At 41.5% G+C, this 15574-nt stretch overlaps 1 protein-coding gene and 1 long non-coding RNA gene across 2 annotated transcripts in view; one reads left to right on the forward strand and one right to left on the reverse strand.

Annotated features, from left to right (window-relative positions):
• Positions 1-263: 263 nt before the first annotated feature.
• Positions 264-15574, reverse strand: part of LOC106963665 (transmembrane protein 189) — a 45410-nt gene continuing 30099 nt past the window's right edge. The window contains exons 4-6 of the mRNA XM_015058698.1: positions 9737-9881; positions 5490-5702; positions 264-3146 (exon numbers count right to left, since the gene is read on the reverse strand). Of these exons, the coding sequence (XP_014914184.1) occupies positions 3025-3146; positions 5490-5702; positions 9737-9881 (480 nt within the window). The 3' untranslated portion in view covers positions 264-3024. The remainder of the gene's footprint in view (positions 3147-5489; positions 5703-9736; positions 9882-15574) is intronic.
• On the forward strand, positions 6160-8293 carry LOC106963667 (uncharacterized). Its single transcript, XR_001428233.1, has 2 exons — positions 6160-7208; positions 7979-8293. It is a non-coding gene; the product is annotated as an uncharacterized LOC106963667 (long non-coding RNA).

A 15574-nucleotide genomic window follows, 5' to 3' on the forward strand; every position in this document is an offset into this window, starting at 1 on the left:
AAAAACCAATTTTAAAAATGCAATTTATTATAAAAACAAGCCATTTGGTGCTCCTATTTAGAAAAAATATCCATATTTTAAGAAAACTTTAAATCTAAAACAGGGACAAAAGAAAAATCTCGAGACATCGAAGCAGCGCAGACAACTTCTGGGATCATAAGATTTAATTGTTTAAATATTTCTTCATCTGCAGTTCAAAGCTACAGAGAAAATCTTTAGTTTAATAAAAGTTTTTGAAAACAGATCAGAGCATTGAGGCAACATCAGGAGTTACTAAATCTTTATTCAAATCAAACAGCAGATAAAAACATTAAGGCAAACCAGCAGCGAGCTGCAAAATGGAAACAAACAAGGCTCGATCTGTTCATAAAAAAATAGAAAATTATAAAGCCAGAGAAAAACAACAGAACACAGAGTCGTTCTGTCAGTGTGCATGCATCATCTGTGATTTCATCTGTGAGTGAAGCGTTCAAGACGCTGTTTACTTGGTGGAACCATAAAATGCTGCTGATGTTTTTGCTGATCTGTGATTGGAGCAGCTTTCAGAAATAAAGCCAAGAGAGAAGCAGCTCAACTCTGCAGCAGACGGTTACAGAAGCAAAAACCAAAAAATTTATTTTCCCATTTCTCATCTGATTGAGCGTCAGAGCGGAGCTGGGAATTTCTTCCCCCAGAAAATTGACTTCATGCTCGGGTTCAGTCAGGAGCGGACTCCCTCTGCTGCCAATAAAGCAATCACTTTAGTGAAAACATCTGAAGCAGGATCAAAGATCAACTTTTACATTTTATTTTCGGTCCCGACGACCTGATAAGTGTGACTGAGCTGTAAACCCAGAAGTCACAAATGAAACAAACATTATTTTCATTTGGTAAATGGAAGATCTTAAAGTTTTATTCACATTATTTTCAGTGTATTTTCATACTAAAACAACCTGTCCAATTCCACAACGTTCTCTAAATGAAGCAAAAAAAGCTGGAAATAAAAGCTCCCGTTTCATGATCAATAAAATGTTAACAGAAATTTTGAAGAGACACTGCAGCTGTCTGGAGTTTTTATTTTGAAAGTCTGAGCTAGAACCCCTTTCCTGCTTTTCCTAAGAACCTCTCAATTCCTGATTCAATCAAGTTTAATCAGGAGTCACAATAACTGGAATTATCATGGTCTATGTGACCAAGCCTGATTGATTAATACAAAAGAACCAGAGAAAACGCTGAGTCACTGGTTGCTATGGCGATTTCTGCCAGAAAACAGACTGAAAATTTAAAACTCAAAGAGTTGCTGTGGAAAAACTACAAAATCGCTAAACCAGGAGCTCCAGGACCTTCATGTAAATTTTTAAGAGTTTGTAGTTTTATGTAGAAAATACAAGTTACCGAGACTGTATGTTCCACTTTAGAAAGACATAATGGAGGTGAATTAGATTGTGCTCTCTGCACTCTGAGCTGATCTGACAGAAAACTGTAAGTCCGACAGCAGCAGGAGACACACTGGGGGAAAGGAGGCAGAAATATTTACGTTTTGATGTGTCGACTGTATGAGCAATCGATACATCAGTGAGAGTAAAATGAGACATTTCTGTCCTGTGTCTGGCATCACCACTGGTGTTTCAGCAGTAAAGAGTGGCCCAAATATGGAGCTCAAAAAAGGCACAGGGCCAAGATATGGAGGTCCAAAAAAGTGGCGGGGCCAAGATATGGAAGTCCCAAAAGGGGCGGGGCCAATATATGGAGGTCCAAAAAGGGGGAGGGGCTTCTACTTATTTCACCAAAATCACATTATTTTTAATACAGAACATCCTTTAGTTGTTTTTTTCCTCTTTGTTTTTTTTTTTGTGGAAAACGTACATACTGCACCATCACTGCTGACATATTAAATAAAACGCTGCACATTTTGATAGATCTACCTAAATGTAGAAACATCTGTAAGCTTATCATATGTCAATAGATGAAAAGATTGGCATTACATTACTGATAAATGTGAAAATATATTACTCTGTTTGACAAGAGTGCCACCTAGTGAGTTGTGTCTGTCATTACGAGCACCTGCAACAATGGTAACTTGATTTGGTTTACTTTTGTCCTAGAGATTTAGGATTTGGTTGACGATTTCGGTGGGGTTTGTTGGGGAATCTGACTAGGTGGGGTTGGTTGGTTTGTTAATAGAGTTAAGTGGGGGTTGGTTTGGTTGGATGGTCTATTTGGGTGGGGTTGATTGATCGATGATTAGGTTAATGGATGAAGTGATGAACCGACATTAGGATTTGATGTTTTTAATTTTTACCCATTTCTATGCGAGTTGGACGGATATTTATAGTTGATTACTCCTCTGGATCCCAATGTGGTTTGTTTCTAGCAAAGTATGGATTCATCCAAAATCTTAAAAGTTAAAGTCTAAGTCTGATCTAATCTAACAAACATTTGAATACGAATCATAACATCAAACTGAAGTTATTAGGATGAAGATCAAGTGTTCAAATCAGCAAATATGTAAAATCTTTAAAGTTAATATAGATCCCAAAATATTAGATGGAAACATCATAAAATTAGCTGATTTTTACTCTTCTGTGAGAATGTAGCCATTTTTTAAACATAATTTAACCTGCTTTGTGGGTCCTGACAAAAAAATCCCCCAATAAACCAAGAAAGAAACAGAATAAAGACGGTAACCGAATGTTTCCTTTCGTTATGTGTTGGTATGAAGAGCTGCTGGTCCCAAACAGCTCAGCGTCTCTTCTGGAGAGCCCAACCTCCAGAAACCTGAACCACGTCTAAACAAACACCTCAGGAGTCTAAAGACAAACCGATGGATGCAGAACATCCAGAAAGCTTTTACACCAACATCAAAGTTTTTCTTTCTCTGGACACATCGTTTGTTCTGAAGCAGAAAAAAAAGCGAGAAGCGCAGCGATACCAGAAAAAAAAGTTCGTCTCCGTTTCTAAACATCTGTCCATCATTTCTACCTCAGCATATTTGCATTTACACGCCTGATTCTCCCCTGTTACTGGTTTCACTGGGTTTGTCCGTCAGTCGGTCTTCTTGGCCCATGCCATGTCGTCGGATCGCGGTCTCTGGCCCGTCAGCTGTTCGATCAGCCACTCCATCCGTCTCCAAAAGCCCAGCTGGTCCAGTGGATAGTTGCACCACCCTGAAAACAGAAGGAGATAGGAAAGATAAAAAAGAGGATAATTATTTAAATCACATTTGGTAAAAGAAGAAGAGCTTTGGCTCTTTTGGACAGCTAGTTTCTCTTCATCATATCTGCAGAGGGAGGACTTAGGAATGCCAACATGGAGGCTGGTTCCCTCTAGCCCTCCTGCAAACTGCACCTTCCAGAAGGTGAAGGTAATTTTTCATTTAGCGCTTTCGCTAACTGAGCGCACTTAGCTTCCCTTAAATAAATGTTTTCCAGATAAATTCTACAGCGATAATTTACTTGCAGTTGAATAAAGCTTGACATCTGTGTCAAAGTTTCAGCTATCGACTAAAGACCTCTTCAAGTAGTTAGCCGTTTGTATTCATGCTCTTATTTTGAAGTGGAGGAAGACAGCAGGTTCCATTTCCTGTCCTCACATTTTCCTCTAACTTTATTTCAAACAAGAAACATACAAGAGCAAAATAAAACACTGAAAACAGAGAATAAAATATAAATATGGAATATTAAACTAAGGTTCAGGTTTGAAGAGTTTCTTTTGAATTGAAGCTGGCGCTAACGCTAAATACCGGGTTGGTGTGGAGCCTTAGTGCTAGCTGAACTTATATGTATGATTAGCATTCAGAGTTAGCCTAACACATAATGATGGCAGCAGGAGGCTTCAAATCATAATGCCTCCATTTTTAAATTTAAAGCCTCCTGTCTGACTCTCATCATCATGAGCAGAAAGATGGAGGGTCATCCCAGGAGACATCCTTAACCTTACCAACGCACACACACACGCACGCGCACACACACCTACAGCTTCTCACTTCCTGTGATGTTTACAGAAGTCCAGCAGCTGAATTTATCTTTCTGAGTTAAGCACATTCATGGATGTGTGGCTGCAGGCCAAAATACATTTACATGTACACATGAATGAATGCATGGCACCCATGTAGCAGCAGCGCAGACATGAACATCTAGAGTTATTACAGACAGAGTGAGAGAGCATCTATTGATTAAACAGAAACCCTCCACTGGTTTAAATATGGTAAAGTATCCAGAGGTTTTGTTTTATTTCCTGCATTTTTCCATGTTTTCCCTTTTTTGATCCCTCCAAATCCCTGCTTCCTCCCCCGTCGTCCTTCCCTGTCCTCCACCCTCCCCTCTGCTGCCTGTGAAGTCCTATTTGTTAGAACAGACAGCAGGTTAGCATTAAATATACATGGGGATTGTCAGCCGGTGGCGAACACAAAGGCAGCGAGGCGGGCCCCCAGAGGCCCCCGAGCCGGGCCCAGGCAGCCAGGCAGCGCGCGCAGGGGACCGCAGGGGACGACTCCGCCGTCCCCGACCGCCACCTCCTTCCTCCACACGCACAGGTTAGGAACCGGAGAGGAGGTCAGAGCGACCAGCGCGCACTAACAGATGCAGATGTACTGGAGCGCTCGCCGTGCCACCCCCGACAGCTCCGGCTCACATCTGGCGTCCGCTGGGGCGCAGGGTGACGCACGAGGCGAGCCGCCCCTCGAGGATCCCCCCCGCTCTCACCCAGATGCAGGCAGAATACAGAGTGTGGATGTGTGACACAGGCCTCGGGTCTCCAAAGACCTACACGCACTCTTATCACAACATTTGCTTTTAGTTATTTATAAGCCTCCACACACACAGTCGCCATTTTATGTGAATATGCAGGGAAAGTTAAATTATTCTGGAATCACCGTCTTCTGTTATAACCATCCAAAATGGCCGACTTTGTGTGTCCTTAATAAGCTTCTAAAGATATGTCTGTGGCCTATACAAAACATGTTCATCACATTTTATTGCACAAAATAATTCTTAGATGATGAGATTTTAGTTTTCTCCTTTCACAATGAGCTGTTTTAGGGAGCCATGTGTCTTTAAATCCAAATAATCTGCTGCTGGCCACGCCCCCCAGCTCAACGTTTAAACTCACACGTGAAAATGGCCACAAAAAGACGCACAATTATATAATCATGCGTCTTTGAAAAGTAGAAGTGGAGCCACCTGTCTTTTCCAGCAGCCATTGTACAGCGCATACAGCGGTAAAATCAGCTGACCAACCGTGCTGAGTAACTGACCAAATATTATTTAATATTTCAAAATGTTTATTTTTACTCCAAACCTGAAAAATACTGTAGTTTCCTACTTTTCAACACTAAAAGTTGTGCAAAAACCCTGATTCCAGAATGTTCTAGAGTCAATAAATGAGGTCCAAACTGGGTCATCTGCAGAGCCAGGATCCCAGATAAAACAAAATGGCTGAAAACAAAGAGCCAAGGTGTTGCAATGGCCCAGTCAAAGTCCAGACCTCAGCCTGGTTTAGGCGGTGCGTACCTGTGGTGATGCAGTAGTACGTCTCATGCGGTGACACATGGTGGATCCGGTGGTGTTTCCGTGGCAACACCAGGTGCCAGTCCTGCAGCAGAGTGACCCAGCGCGGGAGGCCGAAGTAGGAGTGGCTCCACTTATGGATCTGATTGGTCAGTGTCACAAAAACCGCCAAGGCGAACACGTAGCAGTCCCAGGGGTAGGACGCCGCCAAGGCCTCTGAAATGAGAAGAATAAAGGGTCACTGACTCGTCAAGACAGAAACACGTTGAAAGTTTGCGAAGCAAATACTTTAAAAACCGTAAGTTATTGAAAAACAAAAGATATTAACCCCAGAAGAAATGTTTTTATAAAAATTTTACTGGGAATTCTAACAGTTTTAATATCTATGATGAGTCAGATCAACCTTTGGTTTCAGTTTTAGAAACTCAGGCAGCATTTATAAACGTTAAAGGGACATTACACATCTTTGACTCGGGGTTCTTCGGAAAGTTATGAGTAGTTGGAGGGTTAGGCTGGACAACAAATCAACAGTATATGTCGTTATAAACACGTGATCCATAGATCAGTAAATAATACGTCTGTAAGCATTTTATACCTTTACTTTTTATCTATTTATTAATTTTTTCCCCCTTCCACTTTTTTCAATATTACACAACTCTGTGTTTCTGTTTTTAATTATGTAAAGGACTTTGAAATGCCTTGCTGATGAAATGTGCTATACAAATACAATTTGATTGATTGATAAAATGTCACTGAACTCCAATACAGAACCGCAAAGCATTCTGGGAGATGAAGGCAGAGGTAAGGCGTTAGCCGCTCAACCTCTTATAGCCAGCTAAGCTAGGTTGGTGGAATCAACAAGCTCACTCACTCTTTGGTTACCTAGCAACTCATTCACTCTTTGGTTACCTAGCAACTCATTCACTCTTCAGTTACCTAGCAACAACCTGTTAAAGTAACTTGAGCAACAAGCGGGCTGTGGCGCAGGGCATTCTGGGTAAAATCCCCAGTTAATTTTAATAATTTTGTCTTACAGCAACTGAAAACTTTTTAATATTTAAGGATTTTAATACAGACATGTTGTTGTACATCAGTTCAATTAAAACTGATGCATTTTTAACCCTTTTGTTGCCTAAAATGCCCTAACAAATAGCATTTTGCCAGTTAATTAATTGATTACTAATATAGTTGACTGTTATTCAGCAATTGATTAATCACCAGATAAATTAAATTTATTTAGAAATCAAACTCCCAAACTCTGGTGAAAGAGTAGAGATGCACAGGATGCAAGTTGTTTGAGGTTAAGTGTGAAAGAAATACAATAAATATGATTTACATTTTTTTATTTAATGAGTTGCTGATGATCCTGAAGATATTTCTGTTCTCTCTAAACTCATCTCTTTGATTTTGGTTTCTGGTGGAAAGCTACCTGAAAAAAAGTCAAAAGGAAGACAGTGCATCATTATCGTTCCCTTTAAAATGCTTCAATCCCCCGTATTTCCTCCCCTTTACACACATCCTTCCCGTCCAGGGACAGTGTGTGTTTATCCATATTCTGATGCAGGTAAACTGCAGCTCAGCTGAGGGACGGCGAACAGCAGATAAGTGGTTTTCCGACTGTGACAAAGTGGCACCGAAACTGAATTTCACACAGCGAGCGGCGATGCAAAGCTGTGAACCAAAAGTAGGAGTCAGGGAGAAAAAACCTCCAAATCCTTCTGAGTGAGAGAATGTTCAAATACGCTTTTATTTTACGGTTTGAGAGACAAAACAGGTTAAAATTAAAAACCTTTAACACTTAATAGATGGCAATTATAACAGTGCAGTTCTCATAAACTTCATTTACTCACTGGGTGCAGATGTAGCTCCTTAAAACAATGTACAACCCTTCAAAATAAATGTTTCTTTTAAAATAAGAGCTGCGTATTTCAGGCTACGGTGCGGTAAGAAAACACTACGGTTGATTCTTTTTCTTTGGTTTAAAACGGTTTTAATTTGAAAGGAGGAGGAAAAGTTGGGCTTTTCTGCTAGAAACAACCAATCAGATCCTGGAGGAGGGTCTTAGCGCTGTCAATCACCTCAGTGTGGCGCCGCTCACACTCTGCCCTTTGCTCTCTGCTATGCTACAGCTGGTTCACCACAACACAGTCTGTCATGAACGCTAAGGCTAGTTAGCATAGCCACCGATAACTGTGGAAAAACGGTTTTCCTGTAATGTGAAGTTGTTTTTCTGCCATTAGAAACATTTAGCAGCAAGTACATGAGATTGATTGACAGCACTAAGGCCCACCTACTGGTTGTTTTTGGTTGGTAGCATTAGTAGCTCTCATACTATACTATCAAAACATAGAGAAAGTTTTAACAAATGTGTATAAAACAATTTATTTTAATAAATAAGAAATTGCTATTCATATCACAGGTTTAAACTAAATCATGCTTTCTATAACCAACTGTTAGACAAATTATTAATCAATTGGTTCTTTTTGTCGCAGAAATACTCAAAGGAAGACACTGACTGCCAGTAATACTCGGCACAACCACCATCTTTCGCTCTTTCTTCTGGTTTGAATGAAACTGAAACAGCAGGCAGACTGATGAAACTGAGCTCTGGATGATGAAACCAGGAGCTTATTGTTTTTTTCTGCCGATTTAAAAAAGTGAATCAGAATTTAACCGACATCTTTGCACCAGATTTCTGTAACCATTTGATCCAACAGACATGAACTCGCTAACCGTCTTCTGCTGAAACGACTTCCATCCGTCCTCCTCTCAACACGTCCCCTCTCCGTCTCTGCAGATATAAAAACCACAATCTCTTGACCTCAGTTCAGGAGCGGCCATGACAGCTGGAGACGTCAACTCTCCGAATCGTCCTGCGTCTCCGTCTTTGTGACACGGCAAGGCGTCGACATGACAGGTTTAGATGTCATCTAGCCGCTGCGTGACCCTCGGACGCCCCCGCCCCTCTCCGCCCTCCGGCTCCAGCGCTTAGCGGTGACCTCTTCGGGAGCGGACATGACAGGCGGACATGTCGCCGCGTCTGCGTCCCCGATCGGTGACCCCTGACCCCCTGTGGGGGTGGGTGGGACGTCCCCTACAGGTGGACTTCAGCTGTCCTCTCATCCTTCATCGTCCTCACGCTCAGCCTTCATGATGAAGAGCGGCCATTTGTTTTTAGCTCCAGGTCACAAAATCCTCTTTTTCTCCAGGTTAAAACATATTTTCTGATTTTAATTATTTGGCATAAAATGCAAGAAAATGTAAGTATTTAAAATAATTATTTATTGCAAGTATTTATAGTAATAATTTAGGAAAATAGAAATTATACAAAAAGTATAATTACATTGCTAAAAACATTTATTACCTTTTTAATGTAGTTTAATATTTATACATTACTATTTTGTGTGTTTACTTTATTAAAAAATATTAATATGAAATAAAAAAAGATCTCAAGACAATTTGAATTAATTATTTTTTGTAAATAATTATAGCAATAATTTAGAAAAAAAATTTAATTATATTTACAGTGTAATAATACTGGTAAACATATTTTTTATTCGTTACTTTTTTATAGTTTAATATTAACACAAATTTTTGATCAATTATTCAAATATGACATTAAAACATACTCATTACTTTAAGCAGTAATATTTTGATTATTTATAGATAAAGTTACACAACAAATCATGAGAGCAACTTGATGTCGGACGAGGAAATTTATAACTTTCTGCCCATCAATAATCACGCATAAGGAAACTGACCCGTAACCATGGAGACCAGATTGGATCACATTTCAGACTGAGCCTCGGTTCTGGAGCATTCCTGAACCGACGGTTTGCTCGTTTTGCTCAGCCATCATGATTTCTATCTCAGAAACTCTCTTCCAGATGCCTGCAGCAGCTTAACCCCGCAGCGCCGCGCCACGCCGCCTTTAACCCGGCTAACTGGTGTCACCGCCCCCGTCCTCCTCCCATCAGCGACCTTTGAGCTGCAGTTGAAGTGCAGACATGACAGGTGGAGATGTCACCTCCTCAATAAGCGCTCTGCCTGCTCCTCCCGCTGCTGCTCCTCCTCCAGGCCCTCCCTTCGGGGTCCGAGCGCACGACTACCACCGGAGCCACTTCCTGTTTGCCGCTCCGCTCTGACCCTGACAGTCTGGAGAATATCTGACCTTCGGGAGTCCTCAGAGTCACTTCCAAATGCCACGGAGTGCAGCTGGAAGCAGCGGCGGGAACCGAAGCGGTTCGTACCTGGTGTGCATGTGAGGAACCTGTAGGCCATGTGGGCGAGCGGCAGGATGGGGATCATGCAGTTGTCGCCGTTGGTTTCGATGAAGTCGTGCCGAGTGATGGCGGTCGGGTCGATGTGGTGCTCCCGGAACGGCCGGATGAAAGCCTGCAAAGAGAAAACCGTTGTTGTGTTTCTCTTCTGCTTGGACATCAAATCTGCAGTAACAGTAATAAAATATATACTTTTTAACATATCTGTTGTAACCATCACCATGTTTTGACAACTTCATACAAGACTGAGTCTGTGAAAAGATCGATTCCTCCCTGAACTACTTTTGGTGTCTGAAGAAGTGCAAAAACAACCAATGAGAGTCAGGAGGCAGGGCATAGCGCTGTCAATCACCCACATGTATATGTGCTAAAGGTGTGTTTCCTACATAACTGCTGGGTTTACTGTGAATTTAAAATATTTTCATCTCTTCTGCTATGTTACTGTTGCAAATTTTGAAAAAAATGTAAACAGTTGAATATATTTTTGAGAAGGAATAAGCTGCTGAAGACAAGAAGTAACCAAAGTTTACAGTCTAAAAAAGTTTTACTGTGTTAAGTCTAAAAATGCACATCCCACATTTAATAATAAAAAAGGGCAGAAACCAAACTGTCTATACATTTATATTTAGAAAGAAAACATACTTTATGCATAAAAACACCTGTAATTTTCTCTCCTTTAGCTTTAGCCATAATTTACAGAAAACAGATAAGAAATTGTGGCGCTACAAACATTTTAGTGACAGATTTCTGTTCATCCCGCGTTGGAAAGGTCTGGTTTTACGGACATGCATCTGCAAAGTAAATTTGCTGTGAAACAAACCACCATGAAACAGCTCGCCGTTATGATTCTGGCCTGTCTGCCTGCTTTGTTTTCCTCCTCAGCTCTCACCTCTCCAATCAAACTCATCTGGTTCTCCTGCATGATGATGCTGCTGCGCCGCAATCAGGCTCATGTCATCCATCCTTCAGCAGTTACATTCAGCACTCAGGCAGGCAGACGGTGCCAGGTTTTTGAAAGCCCTTTGGTGTGAGGAGATATCCAGCGTTACCTCCTTATCTCGACCACGTTTATTGTCTCTCGGATTTCCCTGAAATTCCTCGCCCACGTTGGATTCTTCTCTGGCTTCTGGACACGACCCCGTTTCTGCCTCGTCCCTGGATTCGTCTGCCTGATCTGTTCTTCACGTGCCTGACCCGTTACTGTGCCTTGACCACCGATCCTTGCAGAGAACCACTTGAACGTCTTTGCAGACCCCACACATTCTGGACACAAACTGTTAAGACTTTTACAGATGTCTCTGTCTTTCGTGTAGAAGAATATTTGACTTTGCTGTTTAAAGTCAAACTGTGCAAATAATTCTGATTCTGATTAAATTACTTTCATGCATTTTGAAGGACTGGATTTATTTATTTGATGAATCATTTGACATGTTTTGTTTGGGTTGATCAATTAAATATCTCAGCTAACAAACATTCAGCAGGAAGTAAACCCAGCCGACACTCAGTCATTTTCAGCTTTTTGTTGCTTTTCTTTTTCTGGATAATAAACAATAAACTGCAAAGCTAAACAATGCAGATTAAACACACAGAGGAATTCTCACCACACTTAGCAATGCTGAGCATCGAGCTCAACCCCAAAGCACACATCCAACATCCTAATAAAGCCCAGAACAGCAGTCGACCTGCACAGACACACACACAAAAGCTGAAAAATACCAGCTTCAAAACACACACACACAGGCAGGCGGCTGAAACCCCACCTGCGCTGTGCAGAGGCAGACACCTGTCTGTGAGAGCGCGGGGGTCTCAAATGAAAGGCTGAATCAGAATCTCAGAAGCTTAAAAGCGGACAAAGGGAAACACACCCACGAGCACACGCTGGATAAAGGTAATTTATTTCCCCAGGTGGAAGAAAAGGCGACAGAAGCGAAGGTTTGCATGTGTGTGTGTGTGTGTGTGTGTGTGTGTGTAGGCATGGAAGCATCAGCATGAAAACTCATTATTGTCGGGTTTGCTGCTCGAAACAATCACCGCCACCGATCTGTGCACGTCATCAATGGGTGCCACTGCAAACTCTGAAGCTATCTGTTGATATCTGCGCAATTAGGTCCCCATCTCCGCCGAACCGGCCCTCTCCGCTCTCTCTCCGCTCCCCGCGGCCCCCAGGCACATGAAAGGCCGGCTAAGCCGTGGAGGTCGTGCCGAGTGGGGCGGCTCCGGCGCTCCCAGTTATAACGGCGGGCCGCCAGTCGCTGCGTGTCCTCTAATCCCACACCGTTTAGCGGCCTGCGTGGCACGACGCCCGTTAATCACCGGCTCACATCGCCCATCGCCCCGGCAACCGGCGCCGTCCCACTGCTCCGACAGACACGCCCCAACACCTCCACTTTTTGTCCTCCTGGCATGTATTTCAACAGATTTTTCTCCTCTTTTATTTTTAGGAGAAATTTAAACTTTAAGGGGCCCAAAAAGTGGGCCTGCACTACATGCGACACATAGGGGTGCTGTGCTAGAGCGGGCGCCAGAATATGGGAAAAAAATAATTTCTAATAGGCATCTAAAATCTGCTTCTGTGGGTGCTTATATGCACTTTCTTAGGTGCACTTGGATATATTAAAATTTGTGCAACTTTAAGATAAATGGAAACATCAAGTAAAAGGAAAAACTGCGTCAAAATATATTATACGTTAAAACATCATCAGAATAAAGAGGAAATTCTGTCTGAGAAGCATAATGAGAAGCTCCACTTTTTGTCCTCCTAAATCTCATTTTATCAGATTTCTTTCTTCCTTCACTTGTATTTTGAGGAGAAATTTCTACTTTGAGGGGTGAAAACAGTGGCTATGCACTATGTGCACAGAGGCGCTGTGCTAAAGGGGTTCCAGAATATGGTGAAAAAATAATGCCTGCTAGGCATTTAAAATCTGCTTCTGTGCATCTAGTGTGGCAGATATGTACTTTCTGAGGTGTATCTGGATTTATTACAGCACCTCCATGTACCAGAAATTCCTATTTGTGCAATTTCTTTAAATTTCACATCAGTTCAAAAGCTGTAAAAAACAGATTCATAAACATGAAACATATCACATCTGTAATTTCAGTATGTTTTTGTTAGTTTTATAAAATCAATTTAGTTCCAGCTAGTTCCAGTTTTTCCCATTAATTACCGTTTTTATTTATTTCAGTAAAGAAAATCTTTTCTCAATTTCATTTCTTATTTCATTTTAGCATACCAGTTTTTTGTGTCTGTATTCACATTAGAAAGTGAATCCTCCTCGCAGAGAGCTGCAGATGTTTGTTAAAGATGTAAAAAAAAAAAAAGGCAGACAGGAAGAAAAGCTGCTTTTAAACAACGAGACGCCGAGCAGACTGGGACGGACGATCTTCAAACACATCCTCCTAAACTGGAAGCACATCTGGCAAATTTCAGAGTGAATCGAGCATCATTGGGAACTAATGAGCGTGACTTTGTCCTCAAAGTAGACTCATTAGAGGACTGCGAAATCCTTGTTGAGTCAATTAAAGCTCAACGACATGAAGACTAAAGAAAATACAGCGTGGCCTGAAGCCTCGCGAAGGAATTGTTCTGAGCACTGCAGGGAGGCTGTGCAGCTCGTCTTAAAACACGGCTGTAATTCCAGTTCTGTGGAGACAAAAGAAAACCGTTTTATGGGCTGAATTCAAAATAAATCGTTTTATGTTCTGATGATGAATGGGAGAGTTTCCCCTTGTAAGTTTCTTTAAAATCATATCAGATGGTTTTGTTTTCCCAAAACGCTCTTTATTTAATGTGCTCAAGTTTCATTTACCTTCGAACCTCACATGAAAAGTAATTCATACTCCTACGCCGTGTCACTTATTTTATGTTTATTAAATGTTTCAGGTCATCAGTCTGACTAATCTAACCCTATGTTTAAAAGTAAGTGCCCTTTTGTTAAAATATGAATTTACTCTGATTAAATCACCTTTTTTTTTATTTTTATTAAAAATACTCAAATCTGATTTCTGCCAGAACTGTCGATCATTAAATAACTTGAACAGATATATGTATTTAAATTGATTAGTTGTAACAATAGACTTCATTTCAGATGATAAACAGTGCAGTAAAATGCTGTAGGCTGTTTAGTTTTTCTAAATTTAAATATAATATTGTTACACGGACGTCGCCATGTTGCTTACTTTGTAATGCAGCCTGGGTACATGACATAAGCTAGGTGCTACAGTGCTAGCAACATCCAGCTAAAGCAGTAATTTTTGCACATTGAGTAACATTCAGCTGCTTCAATATGAACTGGACAGACGAGAAATGATGAAGATGAGGAGGACCAAATGGATGAAGAGGAGAGAGTCAGAGAAAATTATGCTTCTGTTGCTGGAAGATGTTAATCCAGAAGGAAACCATCTGATGCAAAGAGCTCCAGTTTCTACCAATCACAGTTAGGAGGCGGGTCTTAGCGGTGTCAATCACCCAACATCCTCTCTGCTGTGCTGCAGCCAGCAGAACCTGTCATGAAGGCTAAGCCTAGAGAAGGTAGTGAAGGTTTCAACAAATATGTAAAAACATTTTTTAAATAAGTTACTTATTGTAGCTTTAAATATTTGTTTTGATGTCACTTTAAAACATCTACTTTATAATCTTACAATTGTTTAAATTTCATGTTAGCTCCTGCTAATGGCGTTAGCTCCTGCTAATGGCGTTAGCTCCTGCTAATGGCGTTAGCTCCTGCTAATGGCGTTAGCTCCTGCTAATGGCGTTAGCTCCTGCTAAACAGTAGATCAGATATCTGTGGGATGTGTTGGATAAACGATTCCAATCCTGAGAAGAGCCACTTCGTTAAGCAGGCCGCTACACCTGATTGGTGTCGGTATTTTTTCACTATTGGCCTTTTTTGCTCCAAAAATACTGCAGAAACACCAAACCTGCGGACCGAGTCTGGCCTCGTCGTTCTGGGAGCCACGTACAGATTCAGCAGTCTGCAGACAGTTAGCATAAACGCTTCTGCACTCTGTGTGTTTCTCAACCTGTGCAACGTCCTCAGAGATGTCCCAACAATTACGGACAACAAAGAGAGCTGGAAGTGAAGTCAGAACGAGCTCATGTAGACACCAGACGTACACACGGCAGCAAACGGAAACAAACAAAGAATGAAAGTGGCTCTATTAGCCTCGGGTGTTCTGCATCCAGTCAGGCTTTGATATTCAAACTAACCTTAAATACAAGCACAAACCTGCTTTATTCTTCTGCTAGGAGCCACCACTGAGGTAACCGCACACACACATCAACACACACATCAACGCAGCCCGTCTGTTCTCCGCTAACGTCTATTCTTCTTCTTCTTTCCACTAAATGCATTTATTAGGGCTCTCCTACGGCGACGGACACGCCATGTAAATACGCCGCTGTGTCTTCAGCTTCAATAAATGCCACATCATACATGGACATCCTCCGCCCACGCAACGCCCTCGGAAAAAAAACATGGAAATTACACCAGTCAAACTAAATGTGATGCAGGAGAGAAAAAACTTTTATTGTAAAGAAAAATGAAACATGGAAACATTGGAAACATCAGGCTCTGAATTAAAGTAAAGGATTTAATGTAAAACGCTAAGATGTAGCGTGTAGACGTCCGCTCTAACTCTCCATGTTTATTCACCCTTAAAGTTTAATTTCTGACTTTTTCAGGGGAAGAAAGGGAGCCGTCGGCCATGACGGTCAAACCGAAGGAAAGGAGAGAAAACAAGGAGGGAAGGAGAGAAAACAAGAAGGGAAGGAGAGAAAACAAGGTGGGAAGAAAACAAGGAAGGAAG

The sequence above is a fragment of the Poecilia latipinna genome, unplaced genomic scaffold, assembly GCF_001443285.1.
Source record: "Poecilia latipinna isolate Pla-1442-1.1 unplaced genomic scaffold, P_latipinna-1.0 Scaffold1566, whole genome shotgun sequence".
NCBI lineage: Eukaryota > Metazoa > Chordata > Actinopteri > Cyprinodontiformes > Poeciliidae > Poecilia > Poecilia latipinna.